Consider the following 18,733-nt stretch of genomic DNA (forward strand, 5'->3'; position numbering starts at 1 on the left):
TGGAGCTCTGCTCTGGGCTCTGCTCTGACACGATGACTGCCCTGGCCTGCCTGACCACACGCCCCGATACCCACCATTCCCTAATACTCTCGTTCAGCCACTTTAAAGTGATAGTTCACTACATAATCTAAGTTTGTCAGACATTTCAGATCTCAAAAGGTGTTTAATGTTGAAATTAGTTAACAAATCATAGACATGGTTATTATTTCTGTAAAGTATAGTTTTGTACATAGCATGCCTATATGAATGTAATCTCCCTCACAGGTTAACAGGCCTGGGCACCAAACCCAGGCAGCAGGGAATTTAAACAGCATGCCTGCCCAACATATTCCATCTTTACAAGAGATTGTCTCTAATAAATGAATGTATTGTTCCAGCTGTTTTGAGTGTAGATAACTCTGTGGTGGACTTGGAGACCATCGAGGCTTTATATGAAAATGTGAGTATTCCAAGGTGTGCTGTAAAGTCATTCAATAGCATGAAAGAAATGTGAGAATCTAAACTCCTTTTTAAGTGTTTTTCTCACTCAGTATGCTTTTGTTAACACTACACAGTGGTGGAAAAATACCGAATTGCCATACTTAAGTAAAAGTCAAAAGCATACTCCAACACTCAGACATCATTTACAAATGAAGCATTTGTGTTTAGTGAGTCTGCCAAATCAGAGGCAGTAGGGATGACCAGGGATGTTCTCTTAATAAGTGCATGAATTGGGCCATTTTCCTGTCCTGTTAAGCATTCAAAATGTATCACGTACATTGAGTGTCAGGGAAAATGTATGGAGTAAAAGTACATTATTTTCTTTAGGAATGTAGTGGAGTAGAAGTTGTCAAAAATATAAATAGTAAAGTACAGATACCCCAACAAAAACGACTTAAGTAGTACTTTAAAGTAGTTTTACTTAAGAACTTTACACCACTGACACTACACCAGGGCTCTATAACATATGCTAGTCTACAGCTAATTTCTCAAGGATGTCACACTCAACATTTATCTATTGCTATTCTACCTCTTGTTTTGTAATGACTGTCTATATCATTCGTTGCTACAGCGTTATTGTTGTCTACTCAACTGTTTTGATTGTGTGTGATCACAGAGGGCCACGAATGATGAGCTGGAGAAGATAAAAACACACTATGAGACGTCCAAGGAGGACGAGGTGAAGCTACTGGACAAGCCTGAACAGTAAGAGTGCTTCTCCAGCATCCAAGGGTTCAGGGAGAGGGCGGTCGAACACCGGACCCTGACTTCTACTGGAGTCAGAGAACTAGATGCTCATACACACAGAAATCCATCCCCTCCCGTGAATTCAACATGCCAATTTCAGAGGGTACTTTGGTTTTGCCTTAGAGATTTTTTAGAAACACATCATGTGGTTTTTAATGTGTACAGACAGAGACAAACAGTTTGATTTTGAAACACTTTGGTCTTTGACAGCCTGAGCTCACTCATCACGTTGATGGTTCTTTACAGCCAAACCATTATAGGGAGATATTTTATATAAACATCACTTAGAAATGGTGGCATCACTTTTGTGTTTATTTATCATTTCAAGCAGTAAATAAACCAAGCTCCTTAGTCTTCCTCAGACAGTAAATATTTGTTCCTGGTCTGTTTTGCAACCTTCATGTCTTCCATACTGAGGGAATGGGCTTATGTGTGTATGTGTGCATGTGTGTGGGTGTACATACATGTGCATATGTGTGTGTGTGTCTCAGAGTGAATGGCAGAGATGGACAGCTGCTGGCTCTCAGCGCGGCATTCCTCCCATGGGGGTTAAACATAGCTGGCCTATTAATGACTTGTCACTGTGGGGCTGAGGGCCATGTTCATACCTACTCAGTGTCTGATCCATCAGCAGCCTAATCCCACAGGATATTACAGACATGTCCCTGTTTACATGAGTCGGCCTGACACTACATTTGACCAATCAGTGCTCCGGTCCTCCTTTAGTTGACCCTGGACCTATCAAACTATTAGAGCAGAAAGACTCATGACTATCAGCTGCTAGTTAAAAGCCATACTGACTCAGCCGTGTGTGTGTGTGGAAGCAGCGCAGCCAAGGATTAAAAATAGTTCTTCCTGTTGGACATTTTGTTTAATTTTGTCATAACACATTATTTCCTCTTGTGCAGGTTCTTGTATGAACTCTCCCAGATTCCAGACTTCTCTGGCCGCTCCCACTGCATCATATTCCAGTCTATCTTCCTTGACTGCATATCTTCCATCCACCGCAAAGTAGAAATAGTCTCCACCGTGAGCAAAGTAAGACATGACATGACTGCAATCTTATTGATTTGTCAGTGTATGAGCTTTTATCATGCTGACCCTATGTGTGTGTGTGTGTGTGTGTGTGTGTGTGTGTGTGTGTGTGTGTGTGTGTGTGTGTGTGTGTGTGTGTGTGTGTGTGTGTGTGTGTGTGTGTGTGTGTGTGTGTGTGTGTGTGTGTGTGTGTGTGTGTGTGTGTGTGTGCGTGTGCGGTCAGGATCTGCTGGACTGTAGCAGTGTGAAGGATGTGATGGGGCTGGTCCTAGCCTTTGGGAACTACATGAACGGAGGCAACAGGACACGGGGTCAGGCTGATGGCTTTGGCCTGGAGATCCTGCCCAAACTGAAGGATGTCAAGAGCAGGGTACACTCACCACACACACAGCCATATTACATTATATTAATCTACAGTATGTTACTGAGAAGTTGCACTGGCTTCTTTTGTCTGACCTTTTGTATCTTTAGGACAACTGTATCAGTCTGGTGGATTACGTAGTTGCATACTATCTGCGCAATTTTGACGAGGTACAGTATTTCAGATGAAGGGAACAAATATCCCAGGATGGACTAAAATATCAATTCTTCTGTTGTTTCCTGATGTTTGGTCAGTGGTGGGTTGTCTGTTGGTTTGTAGCACGCAGGAACAGACAAGAGTATATTCCCACTGCCTGAGCCACAGGATTTCTTCTTGGCAGCTCAGGTCAAATTTGAAGACCTCACAAAGGACATGAGGAAGCTGGGGAGAGACCTGACTGGTGAGACACAGGTTATTTCACTTTTTTCTAAGCAACTCACGTAACGTCAGGCCTACATAGAGGCGTCCTGTTCTATATGTAGTATGATACTCATTGTACATTCTGTCTTATCCTGTAAGAACACTTTCCTCCATCATCCATCAGAGGTGTTTCAGGGTAGATTCAGGATCTCAGACTCTCTGAAGCACCTTTTCCTTGTTCCCAGGCATCGTGTCATGCCATAACAGGCATGTCATCACTCCCCCATTTCCCCCTGCCATGAACATGCTCTACTTACAGTATCCTATGTCAGAAGTGTCAGTGTCTTCATTTCAGCCGAAGCAAGTCTATCTGTCTGAAACGTTTGCAGATGATATGAAAGCTGGATGGAAATGCAATAAAGGAGCAACACTCACAGGAGAAACTTTACCACATGGCTGGTATCAGGAGCACAGTGCTCACTGGCATGGTCCGCCCAGTTAGCCAGCCAGTTAGCCAACCAGTTAGCCAACCAGGTAGCTAGCCAGTTAGCAAGCCAGGTAGCCAGCCAGGTAGCCAGCCAGTTAGCCAGCCAGGTAGCCAGCCAGGTAGCCAGCCAGCCAGTTAGCCATCCAGGTAGCCAGCCAGTTAGACAGCCAGGTAGCCAGCCAGTTAGCCAGTGAGCCAGCCAGTTAACCAGCCAGTTAGCCAGCCAGTTAGCCAGTGAGCCAGCCAGGTAACCAACCAGTTAGCCAGTGAGTCAGTCAGCCAGCCAGCCAGCCAGTGCATTAGCCAGTGAGTCATTCACCCAGCCAGCCAGTCAGTTAGCCAGTGAGTCAGTCAGCCAGTTAGCCAGCCAGCCAGCCAGCCTGGGAATTAGCCAGTGAGTCATTCACCCAGCCAGCCAGTCAGTTAGCCAGTGAGTCAGTCAGCAAGCCAGCCAGTCAGTTAGCCAATGAGTCAGTCAGCCAGCTAGTCAGTTAGTCAGTGAGTCAGCCAGCCAGCCAGTCAATGAGTTAGTCAGTGAGTCAGTCACCCAACACGTCAGTTAGTCAGTGAGTCAGTCTGTCAGCCAGCCAGCCAATCAGTTAGTTAGTCAATAAGTCAGTCAGCCAGTCAGTGAGTCAGTCATCGAGCCAGTCAGTGGTCAGCTGGGCTGTCCGGGGATTAAAGGCGTTGCCCCCAGGCAGTCAGCTAGTCAGTGAGTCAGTCATCGAGCCAGTCAGTGGTCAGCTGGGCTGTCCGGGGATTAAAGGCGTTGCCCACAGGCAGTCAGTTAGTCAGTTAGTCAGTCATCGAGCCAGTCAGTGGTCAGCTGGGCCGTCCGGGGATTAAAGGCGTTGCCCCCAGGCAGTCAGTGAGTCAGTCATCGAGCCAGTCAGTGGTCAGCTGGGCCGTCCGGGGGTTAAAGGCGTTGCCCCCAGGCAGTCAGTTAGTCAGTCATCGAGCCAGTCAGTGGTCAGCTGGGCCGTCTGGGGGTTAAAGGCGTTGCCCCCAGGCAGTCAGTGAGTCAGTCATCGAGCCAGTCAGTGGTCAGCTGGGCCGTCCGGGGGTTAAAGGCGTTGCCCACAGGCAGTCAGTTAGTCAGTCATCGAGCCAGTCAGTGGTCAGCTGGGCCGTCCGGGGTTAAAGGCGTTGCCCCCAGGCAGTCAGTTAGTCAGTCATCGAGCCAGTCAGTGGTCAGCTGGGCCGTCCGGGGGTTAAAGGCGTTGCCCACAGGCAGTCAGTTAGTCAGTCATCGAGCCAGTCAGTGGTCAGCTGGGCCGTCCGGGGGTTAAAGGCGTTGCCCCCAGGCAGTCAGTTAGTCAGTCATCGAGCCAGTCAGTGGTCAGCTGGGCCGTCCGGGGGTTAAAGGCGTTGCCCCCAGGCAGTCAGTGAGTCAGTCATCGAGCCAGTCAGTGGTCAGCTGGGCCGTCCGGGGGTTAAAGGCGTTGCCCCCAGGCAGTCAGTTAGTCAGTCATCGAGCCAGTCAGTGGTCAGCTGGGCCGTCCGGGGGTTAAAGGCGTTGCCCCCAGGCAGTCAGTTAGTCAGTCATCGAGCCAGTCAGTGGTCAGCTGGGCCGTCCGGGGGTTAAAGGCAGTCAGTTGCCCCCAGTGGTCAGTCAGTTAGTCAGTCATCGAGCCAGTCAGTGGTCAGCTGGGCCGTCCGGGGGTTAAAGGCGTTGCCCCCAGGCAGTCAGTGAGTCAGTCATCGAGCCAGTCAGTGGTCAGCTGGGCCGTCCGGGGATTAAAGGCGTTGCCCACAGGCAGTCAGTTAGTCAGTGAGTCAGTCATCGAGCCAGTCAGTGGTCAGCTGGGCCGTCCGGGGATTAAAGGCGTTGCCCCCAGGCAGTCAGTGAGTCAGTCATCGAGCCAGTCAGTGGTCAGCTGGGCCGTCCGGGGGTTAAAGGCGTTGCCCCCAGGCAGTCAGTTAGTCAGTCATCGAGCCAGTCAGTGGTCAGCTGGGCCGTCCGGGGGTTAAAGGCGTTGCCCCAGGCAGTCAGTCATCATCGAGCCAGTCAGTGGTCAGCTGGGCCGTCCGGGGGTTAAAGGCGTTGCCCCCAGGCAGTCAGTTAGTCAGTCATCGAGCCAGTCAGTGGTCAGCTGGGCCGTCCGGGGGTTAAAGGCGTTGCCCCCAGGCAGTCAGTTAGTCAGTCAGTCAGTCAGCTGGGCGAGCCAGTCAGTGGTCAGCTGGGCCGTCCGGGGGTTAAAGGCGTTAAAGGCAGTTCGAGCCAGTCAGTGGTCCCCCAGGGCAGTCAGTTAGTCAGTCATCGAGCCAGTCAGTGGTCAGCTGGGCCGTCCGGGGTTAAAGGCGTTGCCCCCAGGCAGTCAGTTAGTCAGTCATCGAGCCAGTCAGTGGTCAGCTGGGGGTTAAAGGCGTTGCCCCCAGGCAGTCAGTGTTCATCGAGGTCAGTGGTCAGCTGGGCCGTCCAAAGGCGTTGCCCAGGCAGTCAGTTAGTCAGTCATCGAGCCAGTCAGTGGTCAGCTGGGCCGTCCGGGGGTTAAAGGTGTTGCCCCCAGGCAGTCAGTTAGTCAGTCATCGAGCCAGTCAGTGGTCAGCTGGGCCGTCCGGGGGTTAAAGGCGTTGCCCCCAGGCAGTCAGTGAGTCAGTCATCGAGCCAGTCAGTGGTCAGCTGGGCCGTCCGGGGTTAAAGGCGTTGCCCCCAGTCAGTCAGTGAGTTAGTCATCGAGCCAGTCAGTGGTCAGCTGGGCCGTCCGGGGGTTAAAGGCGTTGCCCCCAGGCAGTCAGTGAGTCAGTCATCGAGCCAGTCAGTGGTCAGCTGGGCCGTCCGGGGGTTAGCCAGTCAGTGGTCAGTCATCGGCCAGCCAGCTGGGCCGTCCGGGGTTAAAGGCGTTGCCCCCAGGCAGTCAGTTAGTCAGTCATCGAGCCAGTCAGTGGTCAGCTGGGCCGTCCGGGGGTTAAAGGCGTTGCCCCCAGGCAGTCAGTGAGTCAGTCATCGTCATGGGCCGTCGGGGGTTAGCCAGGCAGTCAGTGGTCAGTCATCGGCCAGTCAGTGGTCAGCTGGGCCGGGGGTTAAAGGCGCCCCCAGGCAGTCAGTGCAGTCATCCCAGCTGGGCCGTCCGGGTTAAAGGTGTTGCCCCCAGCAGTCAGTTAGTCAGTCATCGAGCCAGTCAGTGGTCAGCTGGGCCGTCCGGGGTTAAAGGCGTTGCCCCCAGGCAGTCAGTGAGTCAGTCATCGAGCCAGTCAGTGGTCAGCTGGGCCGTCCGGGGGTTAAAGGCGTCGAGCCAGTCAGTGCCCCCAGGCAGTCAGTGAGTCAGTCATCGAGCCAGTCAGTGGTCAGCTGGGCCGTCCGGGGGTTAGTCAGCCAGTCAGTGGTCAGCTGGGCCGTCCGGGGATTAAAGGCGTTGCCCCAGGCAGTCAGTGAGTCAGTCATCGAGCCAGTCAGTGGTCAGCTGGGCCGTCCGGGGGTTAAAGGCGTTGCCCCCAGGCAGTCAGTTAGTCAGTCATCGAGCCAGTCAGTGGTCAGCTGGGCCGTCCGGGGGTTAAAGGCGTTGCCCCCAGGCAGTCAGTGCATCGAGCCAGTCAGTGGTCAGCTGGGCCGTCCAGGCAGTCAGTTAGTCAGTCATCGAGCCAGTCAGTGGTCAAAGGCGTTGCCCCCAGGCAGTCAGTTAGTCAGTCATCGAGCCAGTCAGTGGTCAGCTGGGCCGTCCGGGGGTTAAAGGCGTTGCCCCCAGGCAGTCAGTGCCCCCAGTCAGTCATCGAGCCAGTCAGTGGTCAGCTGGGCCGTCTGGGGTTGCCCACAGGCAGTCAGTAGTCAGTCATCGAGCCAGTCAGTGGTCAGCTGGGCACAGGCAGTCAGTTAGTCAGTCATCGAGCCAGTCAGTGGTCAGCTGGGCCGTTAAAGGCGTTGCCCCCAGGCAGTCAGTTATCAGTCAAGTCAGTGGTCAGGCATTGCCCCCCAGGCAGTCAGTGAGTCAGTCATCGAGCCAGTCAGTGGTCAGCTGGGCCGTCCGGGGTCAGTTAAGTCATCGAGGCAGTGGTCAGCTGGGCAGGCAGTCAGTGGTCAGTCATCGAGCCAGTCAGTGGTCAGCTGGGCCGTCCGGGGGTTAAAGGCGTTGCCCCCAGGCAGTCAGTGAGTCAGTCATCGAGCCAGTCAGTGGTCAGCTGGGCCGTCTGGGGGTTAAAGGCGTTGCCCCCAGGCAGTCAGTGAGTCAGTCATCGAGCCAGTCAGTGGTCAGCTGGGCCGTCCGGGGGTTAAAGGCAGGCAGTCAGTTAGTCAGTCATCGAGCCAGTCAGTGGTCAGCTGGGCCGTCCGGGGGTTAAAGGCATTGCCCCCAGGCAGTCAGTTAGTCAGTCATCGAGCCAGTCAGTGGTCAGCTGGGCCGTCCGGGGGTTAAAGGCATTGCCCCCAGGCAGTCAGTGAGTCAGTCATCGAGCCAGTCAGTGGTCAGCTGGGCCGTCCGGGGGTTAAAGGCGTTGCCCCCAGGCAGTCAGTGAGTTAGTCATCGAGCCAGTCAGTGGTCAGCTGGGCCGTCTGGGGGTTAAAGGCGTTGCCCACAGGCAGTCAGTTAGTCAGTCATCGAGCCAGTCAGTGGTCAGCTGGGCCGTCCGGGGATTAAAGGCATTGCCCCCAGGCAGTCAGTGAGTCAGTCATCGAGCCAGTCAGTGGTCAGCTGGGCCGTCCGGAGGTTAAAGGCGTTATTTCAGTCAACCAATAATACAGAATATGAAAGCAATTAGATATGCTCTCCACTCTCCCCTCCTCATTCAGATTGCTGCCTTCTGGGAAAATACAAAGCGTCTACAAAAGAGCCCCAGACCCAGCTGTCAGTCATTTATTAGGATAAATTGAACACTTAAAGACAATACATTTATTTTATATGTATTTTATATCTACTGCAGGAAAGAAATAGCAGTCTCCCCCGGAATCCTCTGGGTATTGGTAGGGAGCGGTGAGCCTGAATTCTCAGTGTTTGGTGAGGTCCACCTATGACTCCCATTTTTATCCTCTTCGCCAGCCTCCAAGAATAAATATTTATGCTGCGCTATTATAAACCACCCTAAAGAAACCAACTGATCTTAATTATATCAGATCACTTCCATTCACATCTGAATTATGTCTAACTCTGTGTTGCTGGTGCTGACACAGGATCACACCCCCTTGGGCTCTGTAGCTACAAGGGCTCTCAACTGAGAGGAGGCTAGCAATATGAAAGCCGTTCTCCTTATCCATGCAGGAGCCACATGAGTCCTGTTTTGCCCCACTTTTTCATTCTTTGCTAAGGTTCAGTGGTGTTCCTCCATATCCCTCTTCCCGAGAGTGAGGCTCCAGTAAGTAGCCAGGTAGATGTATGTGTGTGTCTGGTCTGAGACAATGGAAAGGAGTAGGTCAGACTCCCTAGCCTGGCGGCTGCCCTCTCCTCCACTCTGCTGTGCAGAAACATGATCCTCATTTGATCTCCCTTCCTGTTTGGGCAGGAGTTGATGACCTCTCTCTGGGATTCTCTCTGGGGATGGGGGGGGGGGTTAGGATCCATCCCTTCTCTCCTGCAGAAGAAGCCTGGCAACTATAGAGTAAGACCAGGATATTGCACTGTGTTTTCCCTAGTGTCTTCTGAGGCTTTCAGTTCAAATCAAATTGTATTTGTCATATGCACCGTATACAACAGGAGTAGACCTTACAGTGAAATGCTTACTACTTACAAGCCCTTAACCAACAATTCTTTAAGAAGTTAAGAATAAAAATGTGTTAATTAAGTCAAAAATAGATAAGTAGAAAAAGTGAAAATAAAAGTAACAAATAATTAAAGAGCAGCAGTAAAATAACAATAGTGAGGCTATATACAGGGGAGTCAATGTGCGGGGGCACCGGGTAGTCAAGGTAATTGAGGTAATATGTACATGTAGGTAGAGTTAAAGTGACCATGCATAGATAATAAACAGAGAGTAGCAGCAGCGTAAAAGAGGGGTCTGGGTAGCCCTTTGATTTGCTGTTCAGAAGTCTAATGGCTTGGGGGTAGAAGCTGTTAAGAAGCCCTTTTGAACTAGACTTGGCGCTCCGGTACTGCTTGCCGTTCGGTGGCAGAGAGAACAGTCCATGACTAGGGTGGCTGGCGTCTTTGACTATTTTTAGGGCCTACCTCTGACACCGCCAGGTGTAGAGGTCCCAGATGGTAGGAAGCTTGGCCCCGGTGTTATACTGGGCCGTACGCACTACCCTCTGTAGTGCCTTGTGGTCGGAGGCCGAGCAGTTGCCATACCAGGCAGTGATGCAACCAGTCAGGATGCTCTCGATGGTGCAGTTGTAGACCCTTTTGAGGATCTGAGGACCCATGCCAAATCTGTTCAGTGTCTTGAGGGAGAATAGATTTTGTCGTGCCCTCTTCACGACTGTCTTAGTGTGTTTGGACCATGTTAGTTTGTTGGTGATGTAGACACCAAGGAACTTGAAGCTCACAACCTGCTCCACTACAGCCCCGTCGATGAGAATGGGGGCGTCCTCAGTCCTCCTTTTCCTGTAGTCCACAATCATCTCCTTTGTCTTGATCACGTTGAGGGAGAGGTTGTTGTCCTGGCACCACACCGCCAGGTCTCTGACCTCCTCCCTATAGGCTGTCTCGTCGTTGTTTGTTCTATCTGTCAGGAGGAGTGTCTGTCCATTTGGGGGCTACGGTAGATGTATATGTTCCTGGAGAGTATCCTTGGTTCATCCAGTCCATGGGCTAATGTGGGCACGGAGTTGACCTTTCATTCAATCAGGGTCAGCAGAGACCACGGCCACATAAAGCTCTTTAACTGCTAGGTAATTGGGGCGGACAGCGAAGCAGGGACGCTACTGAATGAAATTGTATCAAATAAGAAAGAACCGTCAAAGCTCATTTGCTGCCCAGGGGAGTTTAGTGTTTCACAGAAGTCCTGTGCAGGGTTCGGAATTCATCACCATGGCAAATCAGACAGTGTCTTTATTAGAAATGCCCCTTAATGTCAAGTCAAGGCAAGGCCTTTACCCTGAAGTCCATTTTATGACAGAAGCTCCAGTTTGGGTTAGAGTACTACTACCTCTCCTCCCCACATAACGGTTAAATATAGGCTACTCCTAATGTTGCTTAAATACAGGAACAAGATGCAGGGAACATGCCGAGTGTGGATAATACAGTCTTTGTAAACTCAAGACCCTCACATAAGAATTGTAAACCATGTTCTATGATTTCTATTATTTTGTCTTGGTAGCAGGCCATATATTAAATGATGACTGCCTTTTCAACAGATTTGTCCGTACATTTCCTCACCTTGTTTTCCTCTTAGATATGGAGCCAATTGAAGCTAAATCTATCAACTAGAATAGAATAGAATACACCTTTATTTATTATACACCTTATGGACATTTTTCTTTGGCATCACCTTCATTAAAAGAATCACATACATTTTCACATCATACACATTTAAACCAGTCAGTCCATCATGTTGCGAACACTAACAACATAGAGGACATTAATACACTCACTAACAAATGACCAGTGTCCCAACTGCACTAGATAGATCAGTACATATGCTGATACAATTTACTGTGCATTTAGTAGTCCAACAGCACAAGGAAGGAATAAATGTTTGAACCCGTTCTTCTTGGTCATGGGCATACTAACGAGCCGGCCAGAGGGAAGCCTCTCCAACTGAGGGTGGGAGGGGTCGCCAATGACAGCCAGTGCCTTCTTTTTGGTTGCCTTGGAACAGGATGCTTAAATGTGCCTGTGGTCGACCAATTACATTGTTGTCTGTGTTTACTTTTCTGGTCAGTTTGCTTTTGCTCCTCACACTCAGATTACCATACCAGACTGTCACATTGAACGTGAGGATGCTCTCCACCAAGCTGCTGTACACCCTCTCCAGAACATCCTGGCTGACCCCAAACCCCTTTCATTTCCTGAAGATCTATCATTTCTTCATGATTTCCTCAAACTATGACATTCCCTTACAGTAGAACAGCTGAAATCCTGAACATTGGAGGACCATGTCTTACAGCAGTTGTGTTCTCAGACAGTCTCTATGTAAGACGTGGGCCAGGGTTGGATGCTGGATAGGTCCAGGCAGATAGAGAGTCCCATAGGGCGGTGCACAATTGGCCCAGCGTCGTCCGGGTTAAGGTTTGGCCGGGGTAGGCCGTCATTGTACATAATAATTTGTTCTTAACTGATTTGCCTAGTTAAATAAAGGTTCAATAAAAATCAAATAAATAAATTAAGAAAGAGATTTATTTTAAAGGGAGGTGTGGTGGGTGTTTGACCTTTATCTCATGGCTGGCCCAATGTAGCCTGGGTAATAGCAGGGCTCTAGCCTGGGTGGGAGGGAGGGGAGGGAGGAGGAAGCTGGGAGCCTGACAGTGCACTCGGGTGGGTTGTTTATAATTGTGGATTAGTGAGAGAATTCCTTGTGCTTTAGAGCTGATGGAAAATGATCCAGTGCCTGGCGTAAATAACACTGATCTGCCAGGCCAGACCATGGACAAGACTAACCTCCCTCTCTCTCTCTCTCTCTCTCTCTCTCTCTCTCTCTCTGATTAGAAAGGGTTTTCAAAACATTCATGCTTGACGGGTGAAAACATATGTAGTGTCAGTTTATCTGCGAGAGTTTTTTTATAGTCACTGATGGTTAGAAATAAAGGAGGGCATAACAGAATCAACATGAATCTGGAATGAGTTCAAGCAGTAGAACATTTAGAACAGAAACCTTTTCTACATGGCAGTCAAATATGTAGAACTCAATGATCATCCAAGTGTACAATGTTTTGTTTTCCAAACATCCCAGGGTCTACAGAATGTTGTGGCAAGCGGTCGGTTAATGTGGAGAATTCATGGTTCATTCATTACATCAAAGTGAGCTTGACTAACCGCCTTTGCCATGTCTCAGAGCAGAAGTCAGACTATGGGCAACCCTTGAGAATATGGCCATCAAATCATCCTGCCATCATATTTGTCTTATATCTCCACTCTAAACCCAAATAAACCATCACAAATAAACCATTACAAATGTTCCTCTACATGTATTTGCATACAGAGAATCAATGTGTTGCTTCCAGTTTATGATGAGTAACATCTGGAAATCAGTATTCTTCAGTGAAATAACCCTGTTCCACAATAATGCTGAATCCACTGTCTGTATGAAGGCCCTGCCTGAATGTGGTGGCGGGAGGGGAGAGAGGTCCCTTTTGACCTGGTGGCTGGACAGGAAGCCAGACAAGACAAACAGCGCTGACATTAACAGTAGGATCTGCTTCTGTCTAACCATCTTAACACAGGGTGCCAAATACAACAGGTGTAGACTTTACCATAAAAGGCTTGATTACGAGCCCTTCCCAACAATGCAGAGTTGGTGCAGCTTTAGAACTTTTTCAGGATCCGAGAGCCCAAGCCAAATCTTTTCAGCCTCCTGATCGGGAAGAGATGCTGTCGTGCCCCCTTGATGACTGTGTGGGAGTGTGTGGACCAACATCCCGGTGTGCCTTAGCAGTTATCTCATTAACACAGATGATGGATAGGAAAGCACCTTTTGGTGGTAATTTGCAACAGAGTCTTTTCCTCTATGAAGGAAGAGCCTCAACTGCAGTCTGTCTCCCCTCCCCCTCCCCCACCCTCTCTGTCTCTACACCCCCACCTCCATCTCTCTCTCTCTCTCTCCTCTCTCTCTCTCTCTCTCTCTCTCTCTCTCTCTCTCTCTCTCTCTCTCTCTCTCTCTCTCTCTCTCTCTCTCTCTCTCAATTCAATTCAATTCAATTTGCTTTATTGGCATGACGTAACAATGTACATATTGCCAAAGCTGAATTTAGATATTTCCGATATTAAAATAATAAGATTCAAAATTGTCAACGGGACAACAGTAACAACAATAACCAAGGGTCAAAATAACCATACATTGAACAATAACTAAGCATACAGTAGAGGAAACATGCAGGTTGGTTGGTCTGTCAGACACTGTCCCTCATCTAATGGGAGGCAGCAATGTAGTGTGCTGCCAATCCACAGCTCTCTGCGTCCTCCCCCAACAGGGCAGGTAGCCTATCCTCATCAGAGAGGTCTTTGAAAACTTGAATGAGGGTTTCAAATTTGGGGAAATGTTTTATATTTTTTACAGTTCGTCGGGAAATGCAGCTCTGTCTCAGGTTCTGCTGTTGTGCAGTGGTTGCACAGCCTTTCCTCGACAGGGAGCCAGGTTTTCCTGTGTCTACCCTTCTCAATGGCAAGGCTGTGCTCAATGAGCCTGTACTTTGTCAAGGTTTTTCTAAGGTTTTGATCAGTAACCATGGTCAAATAGTTAGCCACGGTTTACTGTCGATGTAGGGCCAGATAGCACTGCATTTTGCTTTGTGCTTCCCAATAAGCAATGTAGTTTTGTTTTGACTGTATTTTAATTTGTTTTATTCTGATTGATTGGATGTTCGGGTCCTGAGGCTTCTTCAGTGTGTTAGTAGAACAGGTTGGTGAACTCAGCCCCAGGACCAGCTGGATGAGAGTCCTGAGGTTTCAGTGTGTTAGTAGAACAGGTTGATGAACTCAGCTCCAGGACCAGCTGGATGAGGGGACTCTTTTCTTTGCTCAGCTCTTGGCATTGCAGGGCTGGATAATGATATGAGAGGGGGTCACTAAATTTGAGATGTTTCCAAAACTGAATTGCTTTTTTATTTTTTTATTATTATTGGATATTGGCCTAATTCTGCCCTGCATGCATTGTTTGTAGTTTTCCTCTGGATATGTAGGAGAATCTTACAGAACTCTGCATGCAGGGTTTCAATTGGATGTTTGTCCCATTTTGTGAAATCTTGTTTTGCAAGTGGACCCCACACCTCGCTGCCATAAAGTGCAATTGGTTCAATGACACATTCAATTAGTTTTAGCCAAATTTTAATTTCAATCTGAATTTATTTCAATCTGAATGTGTTTTTTAATGGTGTAGAATGCCCTGCTTTCTCTGCCTCATTAAGGTGTCCAGTTGAGCTTATTTTTAAACCTAAGTAATTGTAGTGTGTGCAGTACTCCATATATTTTGTACCAATTGAGAACTTTGGTCTAATTCCCTGAGATCTGGATCTTCTCTGGAAAATCATTATTTTTGTATTTTTGGGATGTTACTGCCAGGGCCCAGGTCTCTCTCTCTCTGTCACTCTCTCTCTCTCGCTCTCTCTCTGCTGCTGTAACCCCAGGGGAATTGACACGGCTGTTTGGGCACAGAGGACCCAGATTAACACTCACTTGCCAATTAGAGAACAGCATGGACATATTTACAGTAATGGGATGAGGTGGCTTTGGGGAGAGCAGGCCCCTGGGAGCAAAGTGGGCCTTCAGTTGACCTGTTTCACTGTGGCAATACTGTTTCACTGTGGCAATACTGTTTCACTGTGGCAATACTGTTTCACTGTGGCAATACTGTTTCACTGTGGCAATACTGTTACACTGTGGCAATACTGTTTCACTGTGGCAATACTGTTTCACTGTGGCAATACTGTTTCACTGTGGCAATACTGTTACACTGTATTAAAACTTTTACACTGTAGCAATACTTTTACACTGTAGTAATATTTTACACTGTAGTAATACTTTTACATTGTAGTAATACTTTTACATTGTAGTAATACTTTTACATGGTAACTGTAGTAATACGTTTACACTATATGTAACGGCTTTCTTTGGTTGAAGGAGAGTCGGACCAAAATGCGGCGTGGCTATTGAGATTCATGTTTAATAAAAAAACAACTAAACACAAACACTACAAAACAAGAAACGTAACACGAAAACCAAAACAGCCTATACTGGTGCAAAGTATCACAGAGACAGAAACCAGGACAATCACCCACGGTGGCGGCTCCGGCGCGGGACGTGGAGCCCACTCTAACAAAGTCTTAGTCCATCTTCCTCGCAACCTTAGATAGGCGACCCTCGCCGCCGACCTTGGCCTAGTAGTCCTCACCAAGGACCCCACTGAACTGAGGGGCAGCTCGGGACTGAGGGGCAGCTCGGGACTGAGGGGCAGCTCGGCACTGAGGGGCAGCTTGGGACTGAGGGGCAGCTCGGGACTGAGGGGTAGCTCGGCACTGAGGGGTAGCTCGGCACTGAGAGGAAGCTCGGCACTGAGAGGAAGCTCAGGCAGGTAGTTGGCTCTGGCAGATCCTGGCTGGCTGGCGGTTCTGGCAGATTCTGGCTGACTGGCGGATCTGGAAGAGTCTGGCTGACTGGCGGATCTGGAAGAGTCTGGCTAACTGGCGGATCCTGGCTGACTGGCGGGTCTGGAAGATCCTGGCTGACTGACGGCTCTGGCTGCTCCATGCTGACTGGCGGCTCTGGCTGCTCCATGCTGACTGGCGGCTCTGGCTGCTCCATGCTGACTGACGGCTCTGGCTGCTCCATACTGACTGACGCCTCTGGCTGCTCCATGCTGACTGGCGGCTCTGGCTGCTCCATGCTGACTGACACCTCTGGCTGCTCCATGCTGACTGACGCCTCTGGCTGCTCCATGCTGACTGACGCCTCTGGCTGCTCCATGCTGACTGACGCCTCTGGCTGCTCCATGCTGACTGGCGGCTCTGGCTGCTCCATGCTGACTGACGGCTCTGGCTGCTCCATACTGACTGACGCCTCTGGCTGCTCCATGCTGACTGATGGCTCTGGCTGCTCCATGCTGACTGGCGGCTCTGGCTGCTCCATGCTGACTGACGCCTCTGGCTGCTCCATGCTGACTGATGGCTCTGGCTGCTCCATGCTGACTGATGGCTCTGGCTGTTCCTTGCAGACTGGCAGCTCTGGCGGCTTCTTGCAGACTGGCAGCTCTGGCGGCTTCTTGCAGACTGGCAGCTCTGGCGGCTTCTTGCAGACTGGCAGCTCTGGCTGCTCCATGCAGACTGGCAGCTCTGGTTGCTCCTTGCAGACTGACAGCTCCTTGCAGACTGACAGCTCTGGCTGCTCCATGCAGACTGGCAGCTCTGGCTGCTCCATGCAGATTGGCAGCTCTGGCTGCGCTGAACAGGCAGGAGACTCCAGCAGCGCTGTAGAGGAGGAAGGCTCTGGCAGCGCTGAACAGGCGGGAGACTCCGCCAGCACTGTAGAGGAGAAAAGCTCTGGCAGCGCTAAACAAGCAGGAGACTCCGGCAGCGCTGTAGAGGCGGAAAGCTCTGGCAGCGCTGGACAGGCGAAGCGCACTGAAGGCCTGGTGCGTGGTGCTGGCACTGGTGGTACTGGGCCGAGGACACGCACAGGAAGCCTGGTGCGGGGAGCTGCCACCGGAGGGCTGGTGTGTGGAGGTGGCACAGGATGGCCTGGACCGTGAAGGCGTACTGGAGATCTTGAGAGCAGGGCTGGCACAGGACGTGCAAGGCTAGAGAGGTGCACAGGAGGCCTGATGCGTGAGGCTGGCACAATCTTCACCAGCCGACTAACAGGCACCTCAGGACGAGTATGGAGCGCTGACCCAGGTGCCATCAAATCCCCGACACGCTCCGTCGGGCGAATTCCATGCCTAAAGCACCAACACAGCAACTCCCTCATAACTCTCTCCTCCAATTTCCCCATTAACTCCTTCACAGTCTCTGCTTCGCTCACCTCCAACACCGGCTCTGGTTCTGGTCTCCTCCTTGGCTCCTCACGATAAACAGGGGGAGTTGGCTCAGGTCTGACTTCTGACTCTGCCACACTCTCCCTGTGCCTCCCCCCCAAGAAATTTTTGGGGCTGACTCTCTGGCTTCCTTCCACGCTGCCATGCTTGTTTCTCCAACTCCATTCTCCTGTAACCCCCTTCGCACTGCTCCAGCAAATCCCAGGCGGGCTCTGGCACTCTCCCTGGGTCGACCGCCCACCTGTCTATTTCCTCCCAAGTCGTATACTCCAGACTTCGTAGCTCCTGCTGCCACTGCCTGTCACCATGCCGCTTGGTCCTGTTGTGGTGGGTGATTCTGTAACGGCTTTCTTTGGTTGAAGGAGAGTCGGACCAAAATGCGGCGTGGCTATTGAGATTCATGTTTAATGAAAAAAACAACTAAACACAAACACTACAAAACAAGAAACGTAACACGAAAACCAAAACAGCCTATACTGCTGCAAAGTATCACAGAGACAGAAACAAGGACAATCACCCACGAAACACTCAAAAAAATATGGCTGCCTAAATATGGTTCCCAATCAGAGACAACGATAAACACCTGCCTCTGATTGAGAACCACTTCAGACAGCCATAGACTAACCTAGAAAACCCCACTAAGCTACAATCCCAATACCTGTGAAAAAACCCCAAGACAAAACACATCACATACAAAAACCCATGTCACACCCTGGCCTGACCAAATAGATAAAGAAAACACAAAATGCTAAGACCAGGGCTTGACACTATAGTAATACTTTTACCCTGTAGCAAAACTTTTACACTGTATTAATACTTTTACACTGTAGCAATACTTTTACACTGTAGTAATACTTTTACACTGTAGTAATACTTTTACACTGTAGCAATACTTTTACACTGTAGTAATACCTTTACACTGTAGAAATACTTTTACACGGTAACTGTAGTAATACTTTTACAGTGTAGAAATATGTTTACACTGTAGTAATACTTTTACACTGTAGTAATGCTGTTTCACTGTAGTAATACTTTTACACTGCAGAAATACTTTTAGACTGTAGTAATACTTTTACACTGCAGAAATACTTTTAGACTGTAGTAATACTTTTACACTGCAGAAATACTTTTAGACTGTAGTAATACTTTTAGACTGTAGTAATACTTTTAGACTGTAGTAATACTTTTAGACTGTAGTAATACTTTTACACTGCAGAAATACTTTTAGACTGTAGTAATACTTTTAGACTGTAGTAATACTTTTAGACTGTAGTAATACTTTTACACTGCAGAAATACTTTTAGACTGTAGTAATACTTTTACACTGCAGAAATACTTTTAGACTGTAGTAATACTTTTACACTGCAGAAATACTTTTAGACTGTAGTAATACTTTTACACTGCAGAAATACTTTTAGACTGTAGTAATACTTTTACACTGTAGCCTGCATATCCCCAGGAGGCTGCTTTAGAAAGGGCTCCCTTGATCCTCTTCCAGCTCCTCCTCCTCCTCCTCCTCCTCCCTCTCCCCCCACCCCTACCCCTCCTCTGTGCCTATGTATTGTCACTGTAGGACAATGTCCTAAACCAGAGCCCACTGGGTTTTTATTTCATGCAGCTGCTGATGTTTTGGGGGTTTCCTTCTTGTGGCCTACACTGTCTGGACCACATTTAGAGGAGATCCGCCTCTTAATTGTAGTCTTGCTGTTTTGAACACC

The 18,733-nt window shown here is 49.3% G+C and overlaps 1 protein-coding gene across 2 annotated transcripts in view; it reads left to right on the forward strand.

Moving 5' to 3' along the window:
• LOC135508246 (formin-like) overlaps positions 1 to 18,733 on the forward strand; it is a 69,411-nt gene that overhangs the window by 28,793 nt on the left and 21,885 nt on the right. The window contains exons 7-12 of one of the 2 annotated variants that reach the window (XM_064928305.1): positions 378 to 439; positions 1,097 to 1,185; positions 2,136 to 2,265; positions 2,486 to 2,632; positions 2,734 to 2,793; positions 2,903 to 3,023. In XM_064928305.1, the coding sequence (XP_064784377.1) occupies positions 378 to 439; positions 1,097 to 1,185; positions 2,136 to 2,265; positions 2,486 to 2,632; positions 2,734 to 2,793; positions 2,903 to 3,023 (609 nt within the window). Of the gene's footprint in view, positions 1 to 377; positions 440 to 1,096; positions 1,186 to 2,135; positions 2,266 to 2,485; positions 2,633 to 2,733; positions 2,794 to 2,902; positions 3,035 to 18,733 lie in introns of both variants that reach the window. The other variant, XM_064928306.1, reaches the window with a different exon arrangement.

The sequence above is a fragment of the Oncorhynchus masou genome, chromosome 21 (genome assembly GCF_036934945.1).
Source record: "Oncorhynchus masou masou isolate Uvic2021 chromosome 21, UVic_Omas_1.1, whole genome shotgun sequence".
Classification (NCBI taxonomy): domain Eukaryota; kingdom Metazoa; phylum Chordata; class Actinopteri; order Salmoniformes; family Salmonidae; genus Oncorhynchus; species Oncorhynchus masou.